This window comes from Idiotropiscis lumnitzeri, chromosome 18 (assembly GCF_059441095.1).
Source record: "Idiotropiscis lumnitzeri isolate Australia: NSW breed Sydney's pygmy pipehorse chromosome 18, RoL_Ilum_1.0, whole genome shotgun sequence".
Taxonomy (NCBI): Eukaryota; Metazoa; Chordata; class Actinopteri; order Syngnathiformes; family Syngnathidae; genus Idiotropiscis; species Idiotropiscis lumnitzeri.
Window position 1 is genome coordinate 1,467,618 of NC_142408.1, and position 24,440 is coordinate 1,492,057.

At 42.2% G+C, this 24,440-nt stretch overlaps 1 protein-coding gene and 1 non-coding gene across 6 annotated transcripts; one reads left to right on the forward strand and one right to left on the reverse strand.

The window, feature by feature from the left end:
• Positions 1-918: 918 nt before the first annotated feature.
• On the reverse strand, positions 919-1,217 carry LOC148318865 (signal recognition particle RNA). Its single transcript, XR_015839846.1, has one exon.
• Positions 1,218-2,673: 1,456 nt separating this feature from the next.
• LOC148318866 (nipped-B-like protein B) lies at positions 2,674-23,652 on the forward strand. 5 transcript variants are annotated; one of them, XM_088281253.1, is made up of 47 exons: positions 2,674-2,755; positions 4,667-4,799; positions 5,810-5,975; positions 6,245-6,345; positions 6,636-6,744; positions 6,856-7,013; positions 7,102-7,229; positions 7,547-7,637; positions 7,969-8,487; positions 8,783-10,723; positions 10,934-11,059; positions 11,140-11,268; positions 11,357-11,419; positions 11,665-11,754; positions 12,027-12,136; positions 12,218-12,304; positions 12,562-12,793; positions 12,893-13,044; positions 13,140-13,220; positions 13,450-13,550; positions 13,626-13,752; positions 13,835-13,917; positions 14,088-14,220; positions 14,579-14,722; positions 14,984-15,070; positions 15,155-15,354; positions 15,435-15,537; positions 15,970-16,068; positions 16,143-16,289; positions 16,392-16,526; positions 16,609-16,707; positions 16,789-16,842; positions 16,932-17,040; positions 17,668-17,804; positions 17,886-18,026; positions 18,101-18,194; positions 18,579-18,733; positions 19,204-19,294; positions 19,383-19,556; positions 19,640-19,830; positions 19,942-20,049; positions 20,258-20,458; positions 20,746-20,892; positions 21,307-21,665; positions 22,333-22,507; positions 22,632-22,820; positions 22,988-23,652. In XM_088281253.1, the coding sequence occupies exons 2-47, from the start codon at positions 4,736-4,738 to the stop codon at positions 23,345-23,347; spliced, it is 8,490 nt and encodes a 2,829-aa protein (XP_088137379.1). In that variant the 5' UTR covers positions 2,674-2,755; positions 4,667-4,735; the 3' UTR covers positions 23,348-23,652. The 5 variants fall into 5 exon arrangements, with proteins under 5 accessions (XP_088137379.1, XP_088137376.1, XP_088137380.1 ...); XM_088281250.1 differs by having other exon boundaries at positions 2,689-2,893; XM_088281254.1 differs by having other exon boundaries at positions 2,689-2,893; positions 22,991-23,652.
• The last annotated feature ends 788 nt before the right edge of the window (positions 23,653-24,440 follow it).

Below are 24,440 nucleotides of genomic sequence, written 5' to 3' on the forward strand. Positions count from 1 at the left end.
TGATTTAAATGAAATGCATTGCACATACCATTTCAATAAATTTGTTTCTTGACAGTTAAAAAAGCAATAATTTCTTGTAATGCCATTGTACAATACTTTATTAAATAGAATTGAACAGCAGTTCGGCAGTGATTCTTAACGTACCACTAGAGGGAGCCAGTGCACCACTAGAAAAATCACCGTACTTTCCCAACCGAAGTACATGCAATTAAATGGATATTAGTGACATTTAATTGCAAAACTATCCGTACAAATCTACAAAACAGAAATATACAAGGTGAGCCATAGCCACACAGGTCAAATCAAAATATTAATATTTTTTATCTTCAACGTTTTTCTATTTTCTTTCAATTTTTATCTGTTGTTCGTTTCCACTTAAAAAGATGCATTTGATGGAAAAAAGAGCAGAAAAGCTCAAATGTACCTCAGGCAAAATGGGTTTCCATACCTTAATGAAATTTAAAAACAAGTATGCTTTGTATTCAAGATTAAAGAGCTTTCCAGTAGAGTGTTGTTGACTGGTAATTTAAATATTTAATGAAAACTATTTATTTGTACAGGTTGAGACCTATTGGTCCATACATAGGAATTAGTGTTTATCATGCGGTTTGGGACAACGTTCTTGAAGTAATAAATCCCCACACATTTTCTGCAGATTCCATTAAAAAAAACATCCGGCGAGAAACACTAAACAAATTAAAACTAAATGGAAAAAAAACACTCGAAACGTTTTTATTTTTCTTATATTCCATTGCAGTTTGCTCGATGCATTTTCTACTTTTGTCCAGTAGGAGCTGCTGCTGGACTGGGGTTCTAATGTAACTAAAACCATAAAATAGCGACTTGGGTAAATCGAAACGTTCCAAAACGTTTGTAGTGTCATGATGAAACAGATGTCACAGTGAGGGTTCGTTTAAAAAGAGACTGGGTCCCGCTGTATTGCTCAGGCTGCACTACAGCGTCTATTCACAGGCGCGATCCCACTACTGAGCGGCACGGGGGCTTTGACCTGCTCCGTTTCCGACCTGGGCCGGTGCACCCCTCCTTAGGCGACCTGGTGGTCCCGAGCTCCCCCGGGAGCACCATATCGATACCGAACTTAGTGCGGACACCCGATCGACATAGTCCACTGCAGCTCAGAGCTCCTGAGCTCAAACGATCCGCCAGCCTCAGCCTCCCAGTAGCTTGGATTACAGGCGCGCGCCACCGCACCCGGCGAATACTCCTGGTTCTCATTGGACTTTTGTCTTGCACTAAGATGACGTAGACGAGTGACGTCAAAACCCGGAAGCACTCAGCAGCCCCATCCAATGGCGGCTAAGGGAAAACATCGCTGCGATGATAGAACTGTGGAGGATCGCGTTGATTTGAAATGTCAAGTACAACTAAAATATTTTTGGGGGACAAATATAATGACAACAAAAATAGCTAGTTAGTTAATAATTTTGACATTTTCCATGTTTTTATTTTTTAATGACCAAAATCATTTCACAGCTGTGCTTTTAGGCATTCCGTGTTTTCTTTTCTGTTAGTCATATCATACACTTTTAGTGGTACCAGGCATTAAAATGAACAAAAGATAGATATGTAGGTAGGTGGATGGAAGGATGATGGGATCTGGAGATCTGGATGATGATAGATGGATAGGTACTGTAGGCACAAATAATAATTAGCATTAAGTATTATTATTATATTAATACATGTATCAATGTGCTCGCGGTTTGGACTGACATGTATATTTACAGGTGCACAAGGGAACCACAAATACTGTCGAGACCTCTTTGTTTGATGCACTTTTAAGTTGTATTGATTAGTTAAATTAAAACTGTGTATATCAAACATGAGTTTAAGTATCTTCTAACACATACATAGTTAAACTTGGTGCAGCTTAACTGCTTTGGAAATTTTTTCCTCTCTCCAAATATCTTGCTCTCACGAAATACTGCTTTTTGTTCTTATGTAGATGCATGTAATACACAAATGTTTTGGGACACCTCGAGAAGAGAAATGTAACCCTCCTAGCGTTGCCTCCAATAATTACACAGTTCATCGGTGTATTAAAGATAAAATATTGGAAAAAGGTAATCCCTTTCTTGCGCTAATTCATTTCACAGATTAATCGGTGCTCTATATTGAATACAAAATATGAGAAAAAAATAATCCCCTTGCTCCATTTAATTACACAGTTGAAGCAGTCTTCGTTATTAACTAAAATATTAGAAAATACATCATATTGTTCGTAAGCACAATTGAACCATAGTACACAGTATTTACAGTCGGGCAATCGTGAATTTCTTCTTGGAAACCTGTTTTTATGGCTACCCATCCCCGCTTATTTGTGGTAGTCTTATTTTAAATTAAATTAATGCTTATTTATTATTATTATTATTGTTATTTTACAGGTTCCCCTCACATTCCCTCCTCTAATCTCGTTGCACACTTGAGTGCAATGACAATAAAGGGATTTCTGATTCTGAGTCTGACATGAGCGTTTTTTCTTTTCTTAATTTGCCTCCACGCAGTGGTGGTGGTGGAGGGTAAGATTGGGGGGTTTCCGTGATCCCCGCGCCCCACACCCCACCATCCCTCCCGGAGGAGCTGTTCGGACGGCGGGACGGAGAGGGAGCTAGAGTCTCCTCTCTAGCTGCCATCCTACTGCTGCTGCTGCTCCTCCCCCTCCGCCGCCACCTCCACCACCACCACCTCCTCCTCCTCCTCCACCATCGGAGCCACTTATTTCTCATCACATCCTGAGGTAAATACGGCCGGATTGAAATCTACACACATACAAGGGCTCCATCGTCACCCCACGGAGGCCGCCTCATCGTGTACTCCGGACGGCCCTTTGGACGTTCGCTCCCCGACACGGCCAGACTGGGGAAGCTCCCGAACGGTGATTTTGTGCTTTTGTACCCCCTTCAACGTTTCCTCCCTAGCGGTCGGGTCGGGGTTACGCTTCCTCCTGTGGTGAGAGACGCCAGGTTTTGTGAGGAGGTGGGGATGCGACGTTGAAGGCCACCGCCAAGCGAGCGAGGTGAAACCAGTGAGATAGTGGCAGAGGAATTCGCGGCTAAGGCGGCTAGCTGGTTCCGATCCGGTGCCGGGAGGGATGCAACTTACGGCTAGACCTAGCCAGCTAGCTTAGCTACATCTCCAGTATGTTGCTAGCCGGCTAACCCCCGACTTACTTTTTTTTCGGGCGCCTCTTTTATTATACGCCTACTACGACATTGAAGTCACAATAACTAAGTCGTTACATACTGACATGCGCCGTTAAGGTGAGATAATGTCGCTATTGTGTGCTCGAAGCGTCCCCGGGAATAAGCCTTAGTGTGACGGCGTAACAAAAGGCAGGAATTGAGACATGGTTTGGTGGATTGGCCATCCTTTCTTGTTTTGTTGTTAGCACGGACATGCTAAGCTAACTCAAGACACACAGGCAGAATTCCTTTCACTTCTCGTATATTAACATTAATATACGCGCGCTACTACGTTGCTGTAAGTTTGTATTTTGTAGACGACTGCTCAGTGGAGCTGATAGAAGGATGAAAACGCTTCTGGTAGCAGCACCTTCTGCGACAGACATGCAAGTTACCAAGCAGGCTAGCTTGGAAGGCCTCCACACACTGATATAGCGTAGATATAATAACAAATAACACGAGGAGTAAAAATAATAACAATAAAATTCTAATGATACAGGGTGTTTGTAAAGTCACCGTGCACACGATTTCTTTTATTAACATACGTTTCAATACAAAAGACATGTAACTTCTGAATTACATATTGTTACACTTGATTTTAGGCTATATTACAGCATCATTACAGAGTTAGAACACACACACGTACACAACATCTTTAAAATATACTGCCTTTGAGTAATCATTTAGCAGCTTATTACTGTTTGCAAGTGTCTATTGTAGTGTACTGTCCTGTATAGTTTTTCCATCAGTGTTTCCCAACCTGCCAATCTAACATAGGAAACATTTCAGGGCACACCACCAAATGCGGTAATTAGTATAATTGGCATAACCCCTATTTACTCACAAATGATCTTACTCAGTATGAAATATGGGCCTGTTTCGTTGAACGCGAAGCTGATAAACTCACAGGGAGCTGTGACTTATTGTGTTTTATGAATGGCAACAGGTGGATGCACATATTTATTGTTGCTTTAACCATGTAATCATTACACCGTGGAATACTTTGCAGCTCCCAAACCATGGCTTTTCAGGAAACCCCCAAAACTGTGGTTGTTGAGTCATTACCAATTAACTTTGCATCGTCAAAGAGAGAAAAACAACACTTATATTATTCAGAAGTTGTAAAAATAATATAACCACATGGTGACTGACCTGGCCAACTTTATCGATTTCTAAAATTGATTGATTAATTAACATCTTTGTTGTTGACTAACGCTATTGTTACCCTTTAAGCAACTGCTATCTGAACAGAAACAGTGCAGCAACACATTTAGACAGGTAGGATAAGAGTACTCACTGACATATATTCTTTATCCTCTACAAAGAACCATTAATAAACCTCCACTACAGTATATTCGTGTGTCAGTTCTATACTGCCCCCAGGTGGTCAAGGCATGCAAAATCCATTTTGCCTGCTCTAAAAATCCTTCCAAAAAATGTAATTATAAATGTCTTATTTTCCCTAGCATTCTGGAGATGTGAGGAACGGGAAGCCCCTTGGTGATATCGAGCAGCATTTTGACCTCATCTTCAGTATGAATGGTGATATGCCTCATGTTCCCATCACTACTCTCGCTGGAATCGCAAGCCTCACGGACCGTAAGTGTGCTGTTGTCTCTTTCTAAAGAGCCATTTAATCAGAATCCCTGGTGGGTTTTTTTCCCAACGTGCAGCGAACCTTTGTGTTTGTGAGGGAGGAAGCCCAGATGAGTAATGGATGCCCCAGCTCTAAATATGTAGATATTTTCCCATATTCTTTGTTTGAACCTTAAATATACCCTAGACTATGATCCCAAAACACTTTAATATCGTTTCAGGTTCATTTAAAACATGAGCCTTTAAAATAAATGTCTCGCAGTTAATTTGATTCAGAAAAAAATTTGAATACGCTATATGTCACCGCATGGTAACCTGCGGTTTTATTTACTATTTTTTACAAGTCACTGATCCATAGATGCTCCGTGCTTTGTTGTTATTACACTACCATTCAAAAGTAGGGGGGTCTCACACACACACACACACACACATACACAGATGTGTGTGTCTTGATATTTGCCAAACCCTGAGGCTGACTCACTGAACCTCTGCGGTTTGACTACAAGTGATCCCCCAAACTTTTTAAATGTAGTGTCTGTGCAGAACAGTTTGTTTTCATGGAAACCAGGAAATAGTCTGGGTGACTCCAAACTTGTGACCAGTTATGTACGTGTTTTGACATAAAACAACAACAGGCCGCACTGATTTTCAAATTTAATCTTCATCGAAAACAAGATGAGAAAATGAATTTATTTTATTGTGAGTTACTGTAGAATTATGCTCAGTTTGAACACTAGCACTGCACTAAAATACAAGAACATATTGATTCAATTACAATGTAGTGCACTCAACAGGGAATTAAGAAGTAAACCTAAAACTTAAAGCAAAAAAAAACAGACCTGAAGTACAAATGTATTGGGCTAAAAGTTAAATACAACTAAATTTATGATTTTTATTTTATTTTTTTAGCATATTCACTGGTCCATTTAATCTGGCATCAACATCACTTTTTTCGTTGTAAATCTCCCCTTTAACATACGGCTTCCTCACCCTTCCCCCTCTCACCTCCATAGTGTTAAACCAACTTCCACTGCCCTCACCCCTCCCTGCTACCACTGCCAAGAGTCTGCTCTACAATGGACGAATCTCCGAAGAGGTCAGCACGCTGTTGGTGTGTCGTGACGACAACCTGGTGACTCAGCTGGCGCACGGCCTCAACCAGGTGTCCACGGAACACATGTGAGTATCTGCTGTTGTGGGAGGTGCGCTGGTACTACTGGTTTGTTACAGGGGTATTGAATTGGTATATATAAGGTAAAGGTAGTCTGAAATTTCAAATGTAATAATAACAATAAGAATGATTATGCTGTTTTCTGATCTCTCAATGGTCACAACATTCAGTCTCTTCTCTGTCTTTGTTTGTTGGATGATGTATCTCCTGAAACTAGACCGTAACCATTCGTCGTGTGCATTGCATGACTGTTGTGTTCTTTTTGTATGACTCACAGAGAGCTGAAGGACAACTTGGGGAACGATGAGCCCGAGGGTGACATGCCCGTTCTCCTACAAGCTCTGCTGTCCAGAAACCCCAAAATCTTCCGGGACAAAAGTACGACCATGAAATCGAAAGTCGTAATATGTAGCGTGAAAATGTGATGCTTTTGCTAAAAGTCGCTTTGGTTATTGAAGACACTAAATTGCTCATGGATGTGTGAATTGTCATTTGTGTACATGAGCCATGCAGTTGGCTGGCATCCAATTCAGGTGGTCCCATGCTTCGCTTATCAAAATATGACATCACTTTCTGTATCGTTTTTCCATCGATTTTTGTACGTTTCCTTCGAGTTAACGTTGTGCAGATATTGTGTATAACTTTTTTGCACTCCCAATTTGCCTTAGGTGTGATCCAACAACCAGCGGTACAACAGTACAAGATTTCTCCAAACCAGGTGCACAGGAGTCCAGCACCAAATTATCAACAGTCACCTGTCACTCAGAGGTCGTCTGGGTAAGTTAGCGGGGAAGTCGCAGTCTGTCTTTTTTATTTACCTTAATTTTCTTTTTTACATGATTTATTTTTATTTTTTGTTTACAAAAATGACATTGTACCACTTCACAGATGCTTCAGCTCGCCACAGTCCGGGTCTGGAGCTCGGTTCATATCGCAGCAGCACCATTCAAACAGCCCCATCCCCAGTCCCTATACTCCGCAGAGTCCTGCCGATTACATGCAATACAGTCCGCCCAGTTACTCGCAACACCAGCAGACGCAGCAAGGTGGGTCCCCGACTCCTTGTGAGCGCAGACACAATGTTTCGGTCATGACACATTATTTACTGGCTGTGCCATTCACTTTCTGTTCCAGTTGGCGGTAATATTCGGAATCTCCACAACAAGGTGACAGGACAGCTGTCGAGTAACGCATCCAATCATCACGCCAAACCAAGCTCGGATGACGACTATGTCCACATTGCACACAGGCTTGGAAATGAGGTAGTGTAGCCATCCCCTAGTTTTATATGAAAAAAATAGGAATCAAAGCATTTAAATTGATTTTTTTTTACAGTGAAACCGTCCAACATTTTCATGATTTTAACCTAAAAATTTGTGTGTATTTTTGGATAAACTGTTGGATATTTTGGAAATTTAGATCATAAAATGATGGTGATGAAGTTGTATATTTTCAATGTTTTATATATATTTCTCCCAAAATTTTTGCTCCATCTATTTTATATTGGAAAAGATGCAAATTAAAAAAAAAATACATACAATTTAATTACAACTTTCTGATGATATCTTACATTTGGCAGGAAAATGAGCACTCCATGATGGCTGCCTTGTTTCCAGTCAAGTCACCGCAATCTGTGTGTTCCCCGGATGAGAGTGAAGAACCGTCTAAATGTACGTCGCCGTAGAAACCACGACACAATAATCAAACTGTTGGCCTTCCAAATTACTCTCACAAAATAAATTCATTATTTCATTAATATTTTATGTAAATGAAATAAATCCATGACCACTTTTGTTAAATGTACTGGCCATGCCCCTCCGCTGTTGCTGCATGTCCCACAAGATTTGCCAAGTCATATTTTTCCACAAAATATTGGTCAAATTCCCATCTGTAGTGTAAAAAAATGGCGTTCCACTGGATACTTTCACCAAATGTGTGCATTGATGTGCCACTGTTTCGTCTGTATTGTGATCCTCTCCACTATTTCTTGTGTCTCAATAGGGTCCAGACCTCTGCTCATCATGCAGTCACCTCCTTCCGACGTTCCTCCCAGTGCAGCTCCCAACATGCTGCTCTCCTCCACTGAGAGAAAAAAGAAGCAGAAGCAAAGGAGCAAAATGAGCGGTGATCACTTGGAGAAAAACGCCTTGTATGACATTGTGAGTTCGCCCATGAAAGACTCGGCCAGGCTGACGTTAAAGCTGTCCAGAGTGAGGAACGTAGACAAAGAACAGAACGAGGAACATTCTCCCAGGACTAATGTGGAGCAGCAAGCTTGCCTGACGAACAGTAAAAACACCTTGCCGGACTCTGAGCCAGACTCGCTGATCAAGTTTGCCACAGAGGAGTTGCCAAACTCTCAGCAGGCCCCATTCCAACCGAACGAGACCGCTGTTGTTTCTGAGGCGGTGCTGCCGGATGAGCCCGAGCCAGACATCGACGCTCTGCCGGAGATGGAGAGGACTGAGCGCGAGTCTGTCAGCGAGAGAGAGCGATGGTCCAAGGAAGTCCAGGATAAAGGTAACCTTAAAGACATAATTAGCTTCATAGGAACCATGCGAGTTGCACATTTTATATGCATTGTGCTTCAAACTCTGCAGACACAGGCGCAGACAGTAAATGATCAACTCATTGCATTTGTCTTTATGAATTCATAAAGACCGTCAAGACATGCAATTCTGACACGTTCACAAATTAAACAAACGCCACAGACCAAGTGTGGACTAACCCCTACCTAAGACAATGGATGGAGAAGTTTTATCTCTTCTATCTGTCTTCATCTCATATGCTAAGCTACGATGTTGTCATTTTGCAGACAAACCGCTGAAAAAACGCAAGCAGGACTCATACCCTCAGGAACCGGGAGTCGACATGAGTGACGGTTTTTCCGTCCAAGGTGGCAACCAGATGACACCCAAGAAGAAGAATGTGGCGAGTAACGGTTCCGGTCGTCCCGCTTTGATGGTCAGCATCGATCTGCAGCAGGCCGGCCGAGTATTACGACAGCCCGTCGTGGTGCTGGAAGCCAAGCAGCTGTGCGAAGATCACATCATGCACTTCAGCTCCGATACGGAAGCAGAGAAAGATAATGCCTGCCAACTGACCGATAGCAAACTGCAGGTCGAAGACTCCAGGAAGTCCGGCTTGGAAATCGCTCCGAAGGAGATGGAAATCCTCCGGGAGTCCAAACACAAAGCCGACGTTGGCAAGTCGGACGGAAGGCGGGAGGAGTCCCCGAGACCGAAGCAGAATCGGGATCCAGACTCTCGCTACAAGGAGGGAATGAACGACAACGGTCACTGCCAACTGGAGACCCTAAAAATCTCCGGCAAGGCGGAACAGAATGCCGGTTGTTATAATGAGGACAAAGGCAGGGAAAAGAAGAGGACGAAAAATCACGACATGGAAAGAGATAGGAGTCGGGAAAAAGATGGAGATAAAAATCAAGACATGGATAAAGAAAAAGACAGAGATAGTTCGAAGATAAGAGATAAAAACAAAATTAGGCAAAAGGACACAGACAGGAATAGGGATCGAGATAGAGAGAAGGCGGTGGATGGGGAGAGAGTCAAAGATAGGGAAAAGGATAAGGACAGAGAAAAGGACAAGGAGAGAGATGTAGACAGAGTTAGAGATCGGGAGAAAGATCGAGGCAGCGTTAAGGATCAAAGTAAAGATCGAGTAAAAGAAAAGGACAGAATTAGGGAGAAAGTTCGATCAAAGGAGAAGGAGCGGGATAAGGAGCTAGATAGGGCTGATGAGCGATTGAAGGAGAAAGAGCGGGAAAAGGAGCCAGATAAGGAGAGAGATCGATTAAAAGAGAAAGAGCGAGAAAAGGAGCCAGATAAGGAGAGAGATCGATTAAAAGAGAAGGAGCAGGAGAAGGATCGATTAAGGGAGAAAGAACGAACTAAAGATCTGGATAAGGAGAAAGATCGATTGAAGGAGAAAGAGCGACATCGAGAGTCCGATAAGGAGAAATATCGATTAAAAGAGCGAGAGCGAATGAAAGAGCCTGATCGTGAGAAAGACCGATTAAAGGAGAGGGAGCTGGAAAAAGAAAAAGAACGATTGAAAGAGAAAGAACGAAATAAGGAGCCAGATAGAGAGAAAGACAGATTAAAGGGAAAGGAGCGGGATAAAGAAAAGGACAAAACTATGGAAAAGGAGCGAAATCGAGAAAAAGGTCGAGAGATGGGTGAGGGGAAAGAGAGAGTCCGAGAAGACAAGGTCAAGAAACACAAATCGTCGATGGGGAACAGCAACAAACGTGAGCAGTCTCCTGATGGGATGCCCAAACCGGACAAGGAGCACAAAGTCAGGCAAGACGGCAGCAAACACTCCGGTGACCTCAGCGGTCGTGAAAGGACAGACAAATCCTGTTTTCCAACCCTGCAAAATAAAAGAGAGAGGAAAGGTGGGGATGAAAGTAAAGAACTTTCCCACGTGAAAAAAACAAGTGAATTCCCCTCATACTTGCTGGGGGGAAACTCGGGAGCGCTGAAGAACTTTGTGATACCCAAATTGAAACGGGACACGGTCGATAAATTTCCAACGGTCTCGGGCGACTTGGTCGATGTTTGGAAAGAACCTCGCGTTCTGCTGGAGAGGAGATCGCTGGTCGAAAACCTCTGCAGGGGCCCGAAACCCTTTGTGGTGATGCGTCGACTGAACGTCGACGACATACGAAGCATCAAGAAGGAACTCAAGGAAACGCACAAGTCGAGGAAATGGTCTTCCAGTCACAAATGGAGAGGTATGACTTACCCTGGATTTTATTGGAGGGCAGCACGGTGGGGCCAGTGGTTAGCATGTCGGCGTCATAATTCGGAGGTTCCAGAATTTAAATCTCAGTTCTGACCTTCCTTTGTGGAGTTTGCATGTTCTTCATGAATAGCTTTAGTCTGGCTTCCTTGCACATGCCCAAAATATTTCGGGGTCACTCACTCACTTTTTATCCTGACAGAGACTTCATTTAGTGCCAAGCGGAAGCACAGTATGATCAGTAAAACTCCAAAGTGTACTCCCAACTGTGATGACGAGGAGGAAGAAGCTGATAACGACGTCGACGGTGGCGACTCTGACAATGAGGGTAATCCTTCTCTTTGCAACATTTGCATGAATTATATTTGATATTTTCTGAACATCATTTTTGTCTTTTCTTTGTTTTAGTGGTGAGGAAAAAGCGAAGGAAAGATCAGGACAAGTCATGGAAGCGTGAATCCAAAAAAGGTCGTCAACGTCAACAGGAGTGGAGCTCGGACGAATGTGACGCGGGTCCGCCACCAAATTTAAGCGATGGTGAGTCACTTGTGCATGATAAAATGTGACGTTTGTTTCTGTTCATTTTGTTCGCTAAATGAATTCTTGTGGCTCTCTTTTCATTAAGTGGCCAGAAAATTGAAGAAAAAACATAAAGAGAGAAAAGCGTACGAAAAGATGCGACCTGAGGGTAAGTATTTGTGTTAAATCTTCCGTTATTGTAATAATAATTGTTGTTATTATTATTTTTATGATTTATGTATCACATTTCTGTGGCCTCAGCATTCTTAAAGACATTTATCCGGGTGAAAATGTCACTCCCTGCATCTCTGCTTGCAGCTTTACTTTCCCTTTGCTTTGACAGACGCGTGAAAAAGAAAAGAATGCATTTCAAATAGATTCTTGTGAGAGAGTTGTCTAACATTTATGCTGCAGATTTGATGGATTCGTCCACGTTCAAGAGATTTGCAGCCAGCGTGGACAACATCCTGGAGAGTCTGGAAGACGTGGATCTTACTGCCGCAGGTAAACATTTTGAGCTGTGCAGGGCACCCGCGCTATTCCCGTGGGAGGGGGACTGGGGGATTTACACGGATAATTGACACCCTTCTAAAAGTGATTATGATTATATATATTAATAGTTTAAACCATAACTACCATTAAATAATGGGGGTCAATTACTCGCCATTTTTTTGCTCTTTGCTGCAGGGCTCAGGTCCGACACTGTACTTCTGTTCTGGAACGCAAAAAGGATCAGCATTATGATATTTATTTCATTTGTCCGTGTCCTCTTTCAGATGACGATGGTGATGAGGAAATACCGCAGGAGCTGTTGCTTGGAAAACACCAACTCAATGAGTTAGGCAGCGATTCGGCGAAGATGAAAGAAATGGGCATCTTTTATAAGGTAGGAGAAGTACGTTTCAGTGTCCTCCTTTTGATCGTTTTTAAAAACAACAGCTAATTTGCATTTGCTTCTTGTCCACAGTTTTCATCTCAGAAATTGGTGAAATTTCTGAACGTCCTGGAAAAGAACATTCAAGACAGTGTGAAACTGTCCACATTGATGAACCATGTACGTTATCAGGTTGATTTTATTCGTGCGCAGTTTACACTTTAGACATCCTAAAAAAGTTTGATTCAATATTTTGAGTTCATTCGATTATACAATTATGTTTTGGTAAAATGAGCACCAAAAAAAGAAAATGAGCTACTTTTTGTTCGCTTCTTACATTTTTGCCAATTTTGACTGTGACACTATTGAGACTAAAAATGGATGAATGCATTACAGCGACAGTATTTTTGTAATGATGACAATGTATTGTTTTGAAGGGTCACGACTCCATGGATGAGGAGCGTCTGTGGCGTGACCTCATTTTGGAACGGGTGACAAAGTCAGCCGACGCCTGTCTCACGGCGCTCAACATCATGACTTCACCGCGCGTGCCCAAGGTGGTTTTCATCGAAGACGTCATCGAGCGGGTGCTGCAGTATACCAAGTTCCACATGCAGAACTCCTTGTACCCCCAGTATGACCCCACCTACAGGGTGGATTCCCACGGAGGTCAGTAATATCCATCATCGACGTCAAAATAAACCACTTGGCTGTTTTTACAGTGGCATTAAAAACGGTTTCTCATGTACTTGTACTTCCTTCCCCAAGGTGGCGGGCATAATTCCAAAGGCAAGAAAGCCAAAAACTCAGGGCATAAACAGAAGACGGTGGTCCAGCTCTACAGCAAAGTGTGCGACATCATCAGCAGCCTTTCGGAGCTGGTGGAGATCCAGCTGCTCACAGACACCACAATTCTACAAGTGAGATTCTCCGTAATCTCATGTTCCTTTCATGACGAAGAGTGCCTGATTGTCGATGTCATCTTATTTGCATTTGCTGCCCACGTCCCATGCAGGTGTCCACCCTTGGTATCACGCCGTTTTTTGTGGAGAATGTCAGTGAGCTGCAGTTGTGTGCCATCGCACTGGTGACTGCGGTAAGTGTGATGCCTTACTCGGCACTTTTGGGGCATAGTCCTTGTTTAGTTTTTACAGTAAACTTCACTGGAAGTGGCAGTAAACTTTTTAAATCACACATCTCGTGTCTTACACACTCCTTTGTTAAGAGTGGATTTGTACCGCTAATTACGTCAATCACAATTTGGCCTTTTTGTAGCCAAGCCATGAAAACGTAAAAATGAATATGTCCCTTTTGCTCCTCTGCAGGTGTTCTCCCGCTACCGGAAGCACAGGCAGCTCATTCTTGAAGAGATCTTCAACTCCATGGCCAGGTTGCCGTCCAGCAAACGCAACTTGAGGAACTTCAGGTAAACCACAGGATGCAGATGACTCCAGTCAAAGGACGGCCATCTAAATGACTCTTTTCTTAATTCTTCTCACAGGTTAAGCAGCAGCGATCACGGAGGCGGCAAACATATCCAGATGGTCACCGCCTTGGTGCTTCAACTCATCCAGTGTGTGGTGCAGCTTCCCTCCGCCAAAGATGGAGAAGATGAACACAACAAGAAGGTTAGCAGCAAGAAACGTCTGAAATTGAATCCAAATCAATGCAATTGTCTTTCATATCTCATGTTGTATTTGCTTCTTGTAGGTGGACAAAGACGTCCTCATCGCCAATTCCTATGAGACTGCCATGAGGACTGCTCAGAACTTTCTGTCAGTGTTTCTCAAAAAGTAAGTCCATGTCGTATAAGCGTAAAAAGACTATCAGGCGTTACTATCCATTTGTGTCCAGCGCCTGCGTAAAAGTACAGTATTAGGAAATCGCCAGTAATATTTATTGGTTTCCTTCAAACACGCGACATTGAAACATTAATCTGACCATTTTGTGTTGGTTGTGTCAGGTGTGGAAGTAAGCAGGGCGAGGATGACTTCAGGCCTCTTTTTGAGAACTTTGTCCATGACCTCCTGTCCACCGTCAACAAACCCGAGTGGCCCGCTGCCGAACTGCTGCTCAGTTTGCTGGGTCGCCTCTTGGTGAGCGATGTCATTGTCGTTCAAGCTCACATTTTCCATGAAACCGTTTTTTAAAACCAAACACCAAGTCCCAGTCGACTCCATGGTCTTTTAGTGAGTCAAGAAATCGGCTTTTTATTTTTTCCCTTTGCTTTTAAATGTTTTTAGATCTGTTTGTTGCAAATGTGGTTAAATTGTGCCAAAGTCGGTTGTTTCAGTCATTTTAATGAGCTACTTTTGTTCAATTTGCTCTGAGAATGTCTTCACTTTTGTTTAATTGCTTTTAGATGTTTTGCTTTTTGTTGTGCAAAGCACATGAAGTGTGCAATATAAATCAAGTTGACTTGCTTATATATATCATTTTCTTCTCATCATCCAGGTGCACCAGTTTAGTAACAAGCAGACAGAGATGGCTCTCCGGGTGGCGTCGCTGGATTACCTTGGCACCGTCGCTTCTTGCCTGCGTAAAGACACCGTTAATTGCAAGATGGACCAAAAGGCCATTGACCGCATTCTTAAAGAGGTGCTGTCGTGTAGCTCTTTAGACAGCCGAAACTGACACAAGATTTGTGGCTTCTCACTTTTTTTTTCTTTTTTTTTGGTAAAAAGTCTCTCGAGGTTCTGAAAACTTGCCATGTACATTGCAAGTAGCAACAAAACTAGCAAACAAATAATACCAAGATAATAATTCTAATCTTCTAGAATAATACTAACCATTTAAAATGTTCACATGGTTTATTGGTGAACCGTTTCGTCTATAATCCCTGCCTAATCATCTTTTCAGTCTCCCGGGAATGATGAGACGCAACAGCTCCAGAGGGCCTTGCTGTGCTACATCGAGGAGAGCAGTGAAATTGATCCCGCGCTCGTTGTGAGAATGTCTTATTTATCCCATCAATCATTCCGCTCAACTCATATAACGGGATACTCACCACTGGCACTGTCCTTCACACAGTTTGCCAGGAATTTCTACATCGCCCAGTGGCACAGGGACATCACAAGCGAGGTGGACAAGGCAATAAAGTCGCACGATGATGACGACGACCCAAAAGCTTCGTATGCCGCCGCCGACGTCGACGCCACTGAGGAGATTGTGCACAGGGCCGAATCGCGGAAAAAGTTCTTGCGCAAGGTTATCAGAAACTCTCACACCAGGTAAAAAATAAAGCTACTTTCTGGACAGTCATCTTTCTGAATTGCCATTCCTCGACCAAACGCTCACATTTTTATTTCAGGATCAGCTCTGATGCAGTAGACTACAAGGACTCCTGTTTGATTGTCCGATACCTGGCCTCTATGAGGCCGTTCTCACAGAGTTTTGACATTTATTTATCACAGGTAAAGTCGTTATGTCATATTATGCGGGGGAGGATTGATTTGGAATATACTAATGTACTACAGTCGGGTCATACTTGCTTTAACAAAAATTACTAAATGTATTTTTTTTCTTTTTTTTTACAAACTTAAGATTATCTTCACTTGGTTTTCACCACAGATAAGGATTTGTCATTTTAAATATTGATCTTGTTTAACATTTACAATTGTCGGCCTGGCCATTTTTAGAGCACATTTAGGAGGGAGAAAAAAACATTGGTACACACCCTGCACTACAGTGTAATCAGTTGTGATAATCATAATGATCTGATAATCACACTATGATCGGGATTTGGGAAAACGCTCAAACTTGCTCCGATTTTGGTTTTGGGTACCCTGCTGTAGCATAAGTTTGGTATTGTGTAGCCTGTCGTTAACGCTTTCTGTCATGTGTAGATCCTGAGAGTGCTCGGTGAGAGCGCCATTGCAGTCAGAACGAAAGCCATGAAGTGTCTATCTGAGGTTGTGGCTGTGGACCCGAGCATTCTAGCGAGGGTGAGACACTCCCATATTTTTGTTTTGCATAGTCGTAGCCCCGTATGATGTTGAGAAATCTTCTTGTTCTCCAGTCCGACATGCAGCGTGGCGTTCACGGCCGCCTCATGGACAACTCCACCAGCGTGCGTGAAGCCGCCGTGGAGCTCGTCGGACGCTTCGTGCTCAGTCGACCCGAGCTCATCGAGCAGTACTATGACATGCTCATCGAGAGGATATTGGTAATTCATTCTCCTTTGTTTGGTTCACGGAGGTAGGCAGAAAAGCGCTTGTTTTCTATTAGACAATGCTTTGGCCTGACTATTTTGTTTTGTTCAAAAAAGGACACTGGTATCAGTGTGAGGAAGAGAGTGATCAAGATCCTGAGAGATATTTGCCTGGAGCTGCCGGACTTCCACAAGATCACCGAGATGTGTGTCAAGATGATCCGCAGGGTCAACGACGAGGAGGGCATTAAGGTTTGTTAAAGTCAAAAACTTCTTCCGGTCGCTTCGATCATTTTATTAAACACTATTTGCATTTGAATATTTAATCCTGCAGAAACTGGTGAATGAGACCTTCCAGAAAATCTGGTTCACACCCACGCCCAGTCATGACAAAGACGCCATGATCCGAAAAATCCTGAACATCACAGACGTGGTGTGTAGTTGATATGGTGGAGTTGGTGCAATTCCGTATTTTGCTTCATATGGATGATCTTTTATTTGATTTTCATTGCAGGTACTTGCGTGTAAAGATTCCGGCTATGATTGGTTTGAGCAACTCCTTCAAAATGTAAGCTTTTGAATTGAATGTGATTATCCACATCTGTGATTTATGGTGACTTCTTTTTACGCTGTTTGTGCTTTGCCTTTTTTGTTTAGCTCCTTAAATCAGAAGAAGCCGCTTCATACAAACCTGCTAAGAAGGCCTGCAGTCAACTGGTGGACAATCTGGTGGAGCACATGATGAAATATGAGGAGTCCATTGCAGGTAAATAAAGAAATTGATTTGTTTGCTTCAAAAAGTTGGGAGTCACCATGCAATTTGATGTTAACCATGAAAACGCATCGTAAGTATTTAGTCCGTTTGTGCGCCATCATTTCATGCTTTGTTCTCTTTCTCACAACATTTATCTTTGTTTCATGTTTAAACTTCAATCGGGAGTGGCAATAAACAGCTGTAAACAAGCACGCTTGGCTCTTTTTTTTTTTTTTTTTAATTGTTCACTACATGATGCTTGTTGTGAAGTTCACTGCCACCATTTAGTGCTCATAACCCAAATTTTTGTTCTCAAGTCAAGACAAAGAATCGACTAAGCGACTGCTCGTATCATCGAAAACCGTGTAAGCCGAGGTACCATCAAATGTCCCTTATTTTAAAAATCTAAATCAGACCTTTTACCACATTAACAGTGTCTAGTCTGTATTTCTGTTTTGTTTTCACTTAAAAAAAAGTTTTATTTCAATAATTAGGACGTGGCTAAGTCACCACTTTTGAAAGGTAATTTTTCATAAAAATAAAGGTAGATTATTTTTATTAACTATGTATTTAATATATTTAAAGATATTATTTTTTTATATATTTTTTGTACATCAACCGTGTCTGTGTGTGCTTTAGGATGTGAGGACAAAGTGGACAACTCCGGTCGCCTGGTGGCGTGTGTCACCACGCTGTACCTGTTCAGCAAAATCCGACCCCAACTGATGGTTAAACACGCCATGACCATGCAGCCCCACTTGACCACCAAGTGCAACGTAAGGACCAACTGCCACTGATTTATTGTATCATAGCGCCCTCTAGTGGCAGAAATAACAGCCGCTTCCGTACTGTTGCAGAATCAGAATGACCTCATCGTGATTTGCAACGTCGCCAAGATCTTGGAACTGGTCATACCTCTGATGGACAGTCCCAGCGAGAATTTCCTCACCACCGTAGAAGAAGACCTCATGAAGCTCATCATCAAATATGGAATGATGGTCTGTTTCAGTTCCAGGAAGTTTTGGTCCGTGTAAAGTTGTTAGTCATGTCAACGGTGTGATTTGCTTCTCAGGTTGTGCAGCACTGCGTAAGCTGTCTTGGTGCTGTGGTAAACAAGGTCACACACAACTACAAGTTTGTCTGGGCTTGTTTCAATCGTTTTTATGGTAAGAAAAAAAGGAGACATATTAAGCACTTTTTTTCAACTTAAAATCAGATGTCCTAATATAAAATGAACATACCCAAAGGATAAACAATGTTTGACATTTAACGACCAAGGGGCTTTGCCACGATAAGAAGCTCTTGTACCGATGCCAAAGTACCTCTAAAGACCCTAAATGAATTTTAAGTTGAGGAGGCAATATTACCGGCCCAGCACTTTGATTGTGGATCGACTGGAAATGTTGTTATTTCAAACACAAAGTACATTTTCAATAATACAGTATGTCCCCTCGAAGGTTAACCCGCCTGTGGTCGCTGCGCTCAATCATTCTTAATGACCGCTTCAGTTTTCAGATCAAAGAAACGTGTTTTTTGCTTCCTCAATGCAGGCGCGTTGGCCAAACTCAAGACCCAGCACCAGGAGGACCCCAACAGTCCCACCTTAGTGACGAACAAGCCAACACTGCTGCGCTCGCTGTTCACGGTCGGTGCTTTGTGTCGACACTTTGACTTTGACCAAGAGGAGTTCAAGGGTGCCAGCAAGGTAGAATTCCTGCGTCACCGTGCACAGCATTTTGAATCATCTTTTTTTGTCCAATATATCACGACACAAGGATATGTTTGTTGGAGTCACTCTCGTACAACAGCAACAAATAAATAAATAAATAATGCCCCGATGACAAAATATTCATTTTGGGCATTTAGAAAAATGTTCAGAGTCAAGTCTTGAAATGATGTAAGAGTCAGTATCGCTGCAGAGTGACTATGATGTCATCGTGAAAATGTGGCAGACTTATGAAACTCTTAGTTCTTACTTTAAGTGGCCAGTGTACTTCCGAAAGTTGTTACTGCTTACAGTTGACTCACGTGCGCTTGTAACAACATAACATCGATATGAAGAACTTCTTTTTGGGTGAAATGGGGGAATCTTAACGGCACCAAATTGTGTTATTGTCTCATTAAATGTCCTGTAGTACACTAATACTCTTTACAACAATTGTTTTTGTCTTTTAGCTCATCATTAAGGACAAGGTCTTGGAGCTTCTTTTGTATTTTACCACTCATAAAGACGAGGAGGTCCAAGTCAAGGCTTTGATTGGTTTAGGTACATCAGCGCATTTGAACACACGACTGCATGTTCCGTCCGTCTATTTGCATTCCCGCCATATTTACTTGAGTTGTGCCGCTTCAAGGCTTTCAGTTCATCATGCACCCGGAGCTGATGTTTGTGCAAGATGTGAAGATTCTCTACAACAACACCCTGTCCGACGAGCACAGTCTGGTCACTCTCAAGATCCAGGTGCTTAAAAACATGCAGACATATCTCCAGGAGGAGGACTCGCGAATGCAAGAGGCCGACCGGGACTGTGAGATCAATCAATCCTTCGTCGATGACCGCGCTTTGTTTCATCGACTCATCATGTTGATGTGTTTGTTTTTGTTGACGCAGGGAAGGAGAAGGCCAAACAGGAGGATCTGAAGGAGATGGGTGACATCTCATCGGGTATGAGCAGTTCCATCATTCAGATCTACTTGAAGCCGGTGCTGGACTCCTTCCTGCACACGCAGTCCACAGTGCGCCACTTTGCTCTGAGCGTGATCACGCTGACGCTTAGCCAGGGCCTCATCCATCCTGTGCAGGTACGCACTCATTCGGAGTACTTCCATTTTTCTTTCTTCCTTCAACTTCCATGACCCGATTTGATCAGCAGAAAGTTCTTGATGACATAAACATTTTTTTTTTTTTTTTAGTGCGTGCCCTACTTGATCGCCATGGGAACTGACCCTGAGCCAACCATGAAGAACAAGGCTGATCAGCAACTGGTGGATATTGACAAGAAATATTCAGGCTTTATTCATGTACGTGGGATCACAAAGTGTACAAGCAATTACAGGGGGGTCTTCGGTTTCTTCTTTCTTTTTTTTTTTTCTATGACTAAGAGCGTGCAGTGGAGAATTGTTCATTCCGTTAGCCAGCACCATATCTACATATAAGTTAGGTTACATTGTCGCCTGAGGAGCAGACCTTCATTGAAAACTGAGGACTGGACTTTTTGTGACCTGCCAGATGAAAGCGGTAGCCGGGCTGAAGTTGTCCTATCAGATCCAGCGGGCCATCGCCGGATCCACAGACAGGATCCTCCGAGGCTTCCGTCACCACGACACCGACGCGGCCCTCTGCTCTCATCTGTACACTTTGGTCCGGGGGAACCGCCAACATCGGCGAGCCTTCCTCATTTCTCTGCTCAACATGTTTGACGACAGCTCCGTGAGTAGTGCACAGGAATAAGAGTTACGCTGGGAATATTAAAAGCTCAGATTTGAATTAAAAAGACGTTCAAATAAAACAACCCATAGCACTCTTTTATAAAACATTAAATGCTCAGCAATTTTAACATCACAAGATAAACACAAAAGCTCCTTTTGGGATTAATGTCTAACAACAAAGCTTTCACTGAACATAACATGAATAAAAGGTGCTCATTTTCCAGCCCTACTGCCGGGGTCTGCTGTGTTTCAAGGTGAATGAAGGGAGGTTTTCTTTGCCTTCTTCAGAGAACCGAGGTGAACTTGCTGCTATTTGTGGCGGACAACTTGGCCTGCTTCCCGTACCAGACGCAGGAGGAGCCGCTTTTCATTATGCACCACGTAGACATCACTTTGTCCGTCTCTGGGAGCAACCTGCTGCAGTCTTTTAAAGAGGTGGGAAGAGTTTATCCAGCCCACGGTCCAGCCTTTTGCTTTGGTTTTGTGTGACCTTTCTCTACACTCTCAGAAAAAAATGAGTATTGTAGGTAGGGGTGATCCAATCAGGGCTTTATGTTTCCGATTCCAATCACAACCACTCATGAGTTACAGATTCCGATCACACGCATTAGCTGCCACCTTTTCAATTGTAGCTGCTCACTAAGGATGAATCGATTAATCTCTGCTGTGAAAATTATCGTGATTATCAAGGCACGAATTGAAATGATTACGAACACTCTAATTAGCCAAGCGAGCACTCTCTCACTCTCCCTGTAAGTGAAAAGAAACATACGGCATGCAAAAGTATATTAAAATTCATTTGAATGTTTTATGAATAAACCGTTTCATCCCTTATTTTTTTCCTCGCAGTCATTAAGAAAAGGACCAATTCCACGGCCAAAGAAAATAAAGAAGAAGAAGAAAAAGAAGAAGAAGAAGAAGACGAAGCCTCGGAAGATGCGAGACAGCTCTGATGACAGCAACGAGAGCAGCAGCCGATCCGGCAGCAGCAGCAGCAGCAGCAGCAGCAGTAGCAGCAGCAGCAGCGAGGAGGAAGTGGAAAAGGTCCACGCTCATTCTGACTCCGACATGGATGACGAGGACGTGGTGATGGCCCGCCTTCCCGAGGACCCGAAGCCTCTGCTGGACTTTTCCCTGGCCTCGCAGGGAATCTTACTGCTGCTCATGCTCAAACAACACCTCAAGAATCTATACGGCTTCTCGGACAGGTAGGCCAGGAATAGAATATTTCATGAAACTATTTATTATTTATTTATTTTATACTTTATTTATTTTTTTTAAACCATTTATTGTTGTCAAGCTTTTATGGTTTGATTTCAAACAAATCATGATTTATTCTAAACCCCAAAATTCATTATTTTAGTTGAACGCAAAGATTCCGAATTGAAATTTAAAAAAGATTCTGATTCAAAGTCAAATGAATGGCATTATTCAAATTGCACAAAAAATCTGATATAAATTGAAGGAACAATAAATTGTCTTTAAAATTACATTGGAAAAATATTGATTTAAAAAAAACAAAGTTACCCATAATATTATTGAAATAAAAAAAACACACTTATTGATTTATATCAAACCAAAAAATTTTGTTTAAAAAAGTCCTGATTTTAAATGAATCCGAAAATATTAAAATGAAACCCCAAAAAATGAATCAAGCCCAATAAAATGATTTAATTTCTGAATACATGCAAAATTTAGAGACATCTCATTAAAAACATTTTTCAAGTAAAAAATAAAAACAATTAATAGAAGACAAACTCTATCGAAAATGCATGGATGGAAAGTCTTTTGAAAAACATTTGAATTTTGAAAAAAAAGACATTAACCGCAGTGTTAGAACTCCAGCTCAAAAGATTGTTTTTTTCCATCCAACAGCAAAATCCAGAAATACTCACCAACGGAATCAGCCAAGGTGTACGACAAGACGGTGAACAGGAAATCCAAGGTGCACTTCAACCCTCGCCAGACTCTGGACTTCCTGAAGGTTGGTCTGTCCAGTTCGGACATCGGCCGCGAGACCAGGAAGGCCATCGTCAAACAGTACTTACACGTAAGAATTTGTTTCACAGAACTCATTTTCTCCTTCTGGTTCCATTAAATCATTACATCTACAAATAGAGATGATTTCAGTGGCTCATTTTGAAATGATGTGACTGACTGTGTTTTTGTCACAGTTCAAAGTGTTAATGGAGCACCTGGATCGCGAGGAGGAGGAAGAGGAGGGCGAGGCCAGCGCCAACGCCAGAAACAAAGCAATTACCTCGCTGCTCCAGGGCCCCAAACCCCGAAACCACAATCACAACAATCACAGGGCGCCAATCCAGTCCGAGGATGAAGACAGTGAAGATGAAGACCCCCCAGCGGTAAGGAAATATATCTCATATGCTGTATTTTATGACATCTCATATACTGTCGGATTTTTAAGGGGTTTCCCTGCATATGAAGAAAATTGGAAATATGTGGATTTTATACAATCACTTTATGCTCTATAAAAGCCCAACAGCTTCTGACAGCTTCTTTTTACCCGCAGCAGAAGTCGCGACGAGGCGACGACTCGATGGAGGATTCCGGCCACATGAACGAGAGTGTGGACGTGACGGATGTGGTGGCCATCTGCTGTTCCAAATACAAAGACAGGCCGCAGATCGCCAGGGTGGTGCAAAAGACCAAAAGCGGCTACAGCGTACACTGGATGTCCGGTTCCTACTCCGGGCCCTGGGCTGTGGCCAAGAAACGGGACGGTCGCAAAAAGGTGCCTTGGTTGGACAACATCAAGGAGTCGGACATTATTTATAAGAAAATCTCCTTAACGAGCGGACACAAGCTGACAAACAAAGTATCACAGACGTTACGGGCGCTCTACGCCGCCAAGGATGGGACTAAGCATTAGACAACACTCTGGTAACACCACATGGATCCAGTATGTTACAGAGAGACATTCAAAGCTCTTTCTATTTAAGGACCTAATAGACCACGTTGAAGTTAACACACCAGAAGGAAATGTTTCGAAAAACATTGGGTGGGAGCTCCTTCGCTGTTGTGCAGCAACCTGATTCATTTTTACTCCCACTGACTGTATTATAGTTGAACTAAAACAAATGTTTATATCTGAAAATAATTCTGTAAAAAGAAAAAAAGAAAGTGAATGTTGGAAATTAGTGTATTGACGTTCTTAATAAAGTGTTTTTTTGGACTTTAAAATAAGCATCAAAGCAATTTATTCTCAAGGTCAAAAGCTCAGGAACTGCATTTCTTAAGAAAGATTTTGAAATTATAGAACACAGCACCTTTTTTTACATTTGTCCTCACTATGGTCATGGGTGAGTTGGAGCTTAAGCCAGCTGACTTGGTGTGAGAAGTGGGGCGCACTCTGAATGGGCGCCACTTCATTGCACATAACATACAAAGCTGCACGCTCAAATTCCCGCCCACGGACAATTTTGAGTCAAGAAGTTAAGATATCGACAGTCAAATCTTGAAACACCGAACTGTCCGTAGACAAGCTAACCACTCTTCCACTGTGCTAAAAAATAAACAATAATCGAGGATAAAAATCACATGGTTGAGAAAAAAAAAAAAAAACTCGGAACATTACATAATTTATTCTGCCATAGGTGACTATAAATGAATAAATCTGATATATAGGAGGATATTAAATGCGTTATCTGACGAAGTTGAATTGTATTGTATTGAAGCGATATGTATTTTGAGTTATGTGAGTTTGAGTGCAGTCTGTTTGCAATCGCGTTTGATGAAATTTGGACCCTCTCAACCGCCGTAAAACACATTACTTGAACCCTAAATAAACGTTTTCTTTTTTAGTGTGAAATTGTTCAAAATTATAGCAAAATATTTGAAACCCCTTTGAAATAATAATATTTGCAGCTGTTTTGAAGCATTAATAATCCCCGTGAATTAATTTACAAAATCATAAAAATTATATTTTTTATTTTATTTTAAACAATTCGGAAGTAAAACCTTTG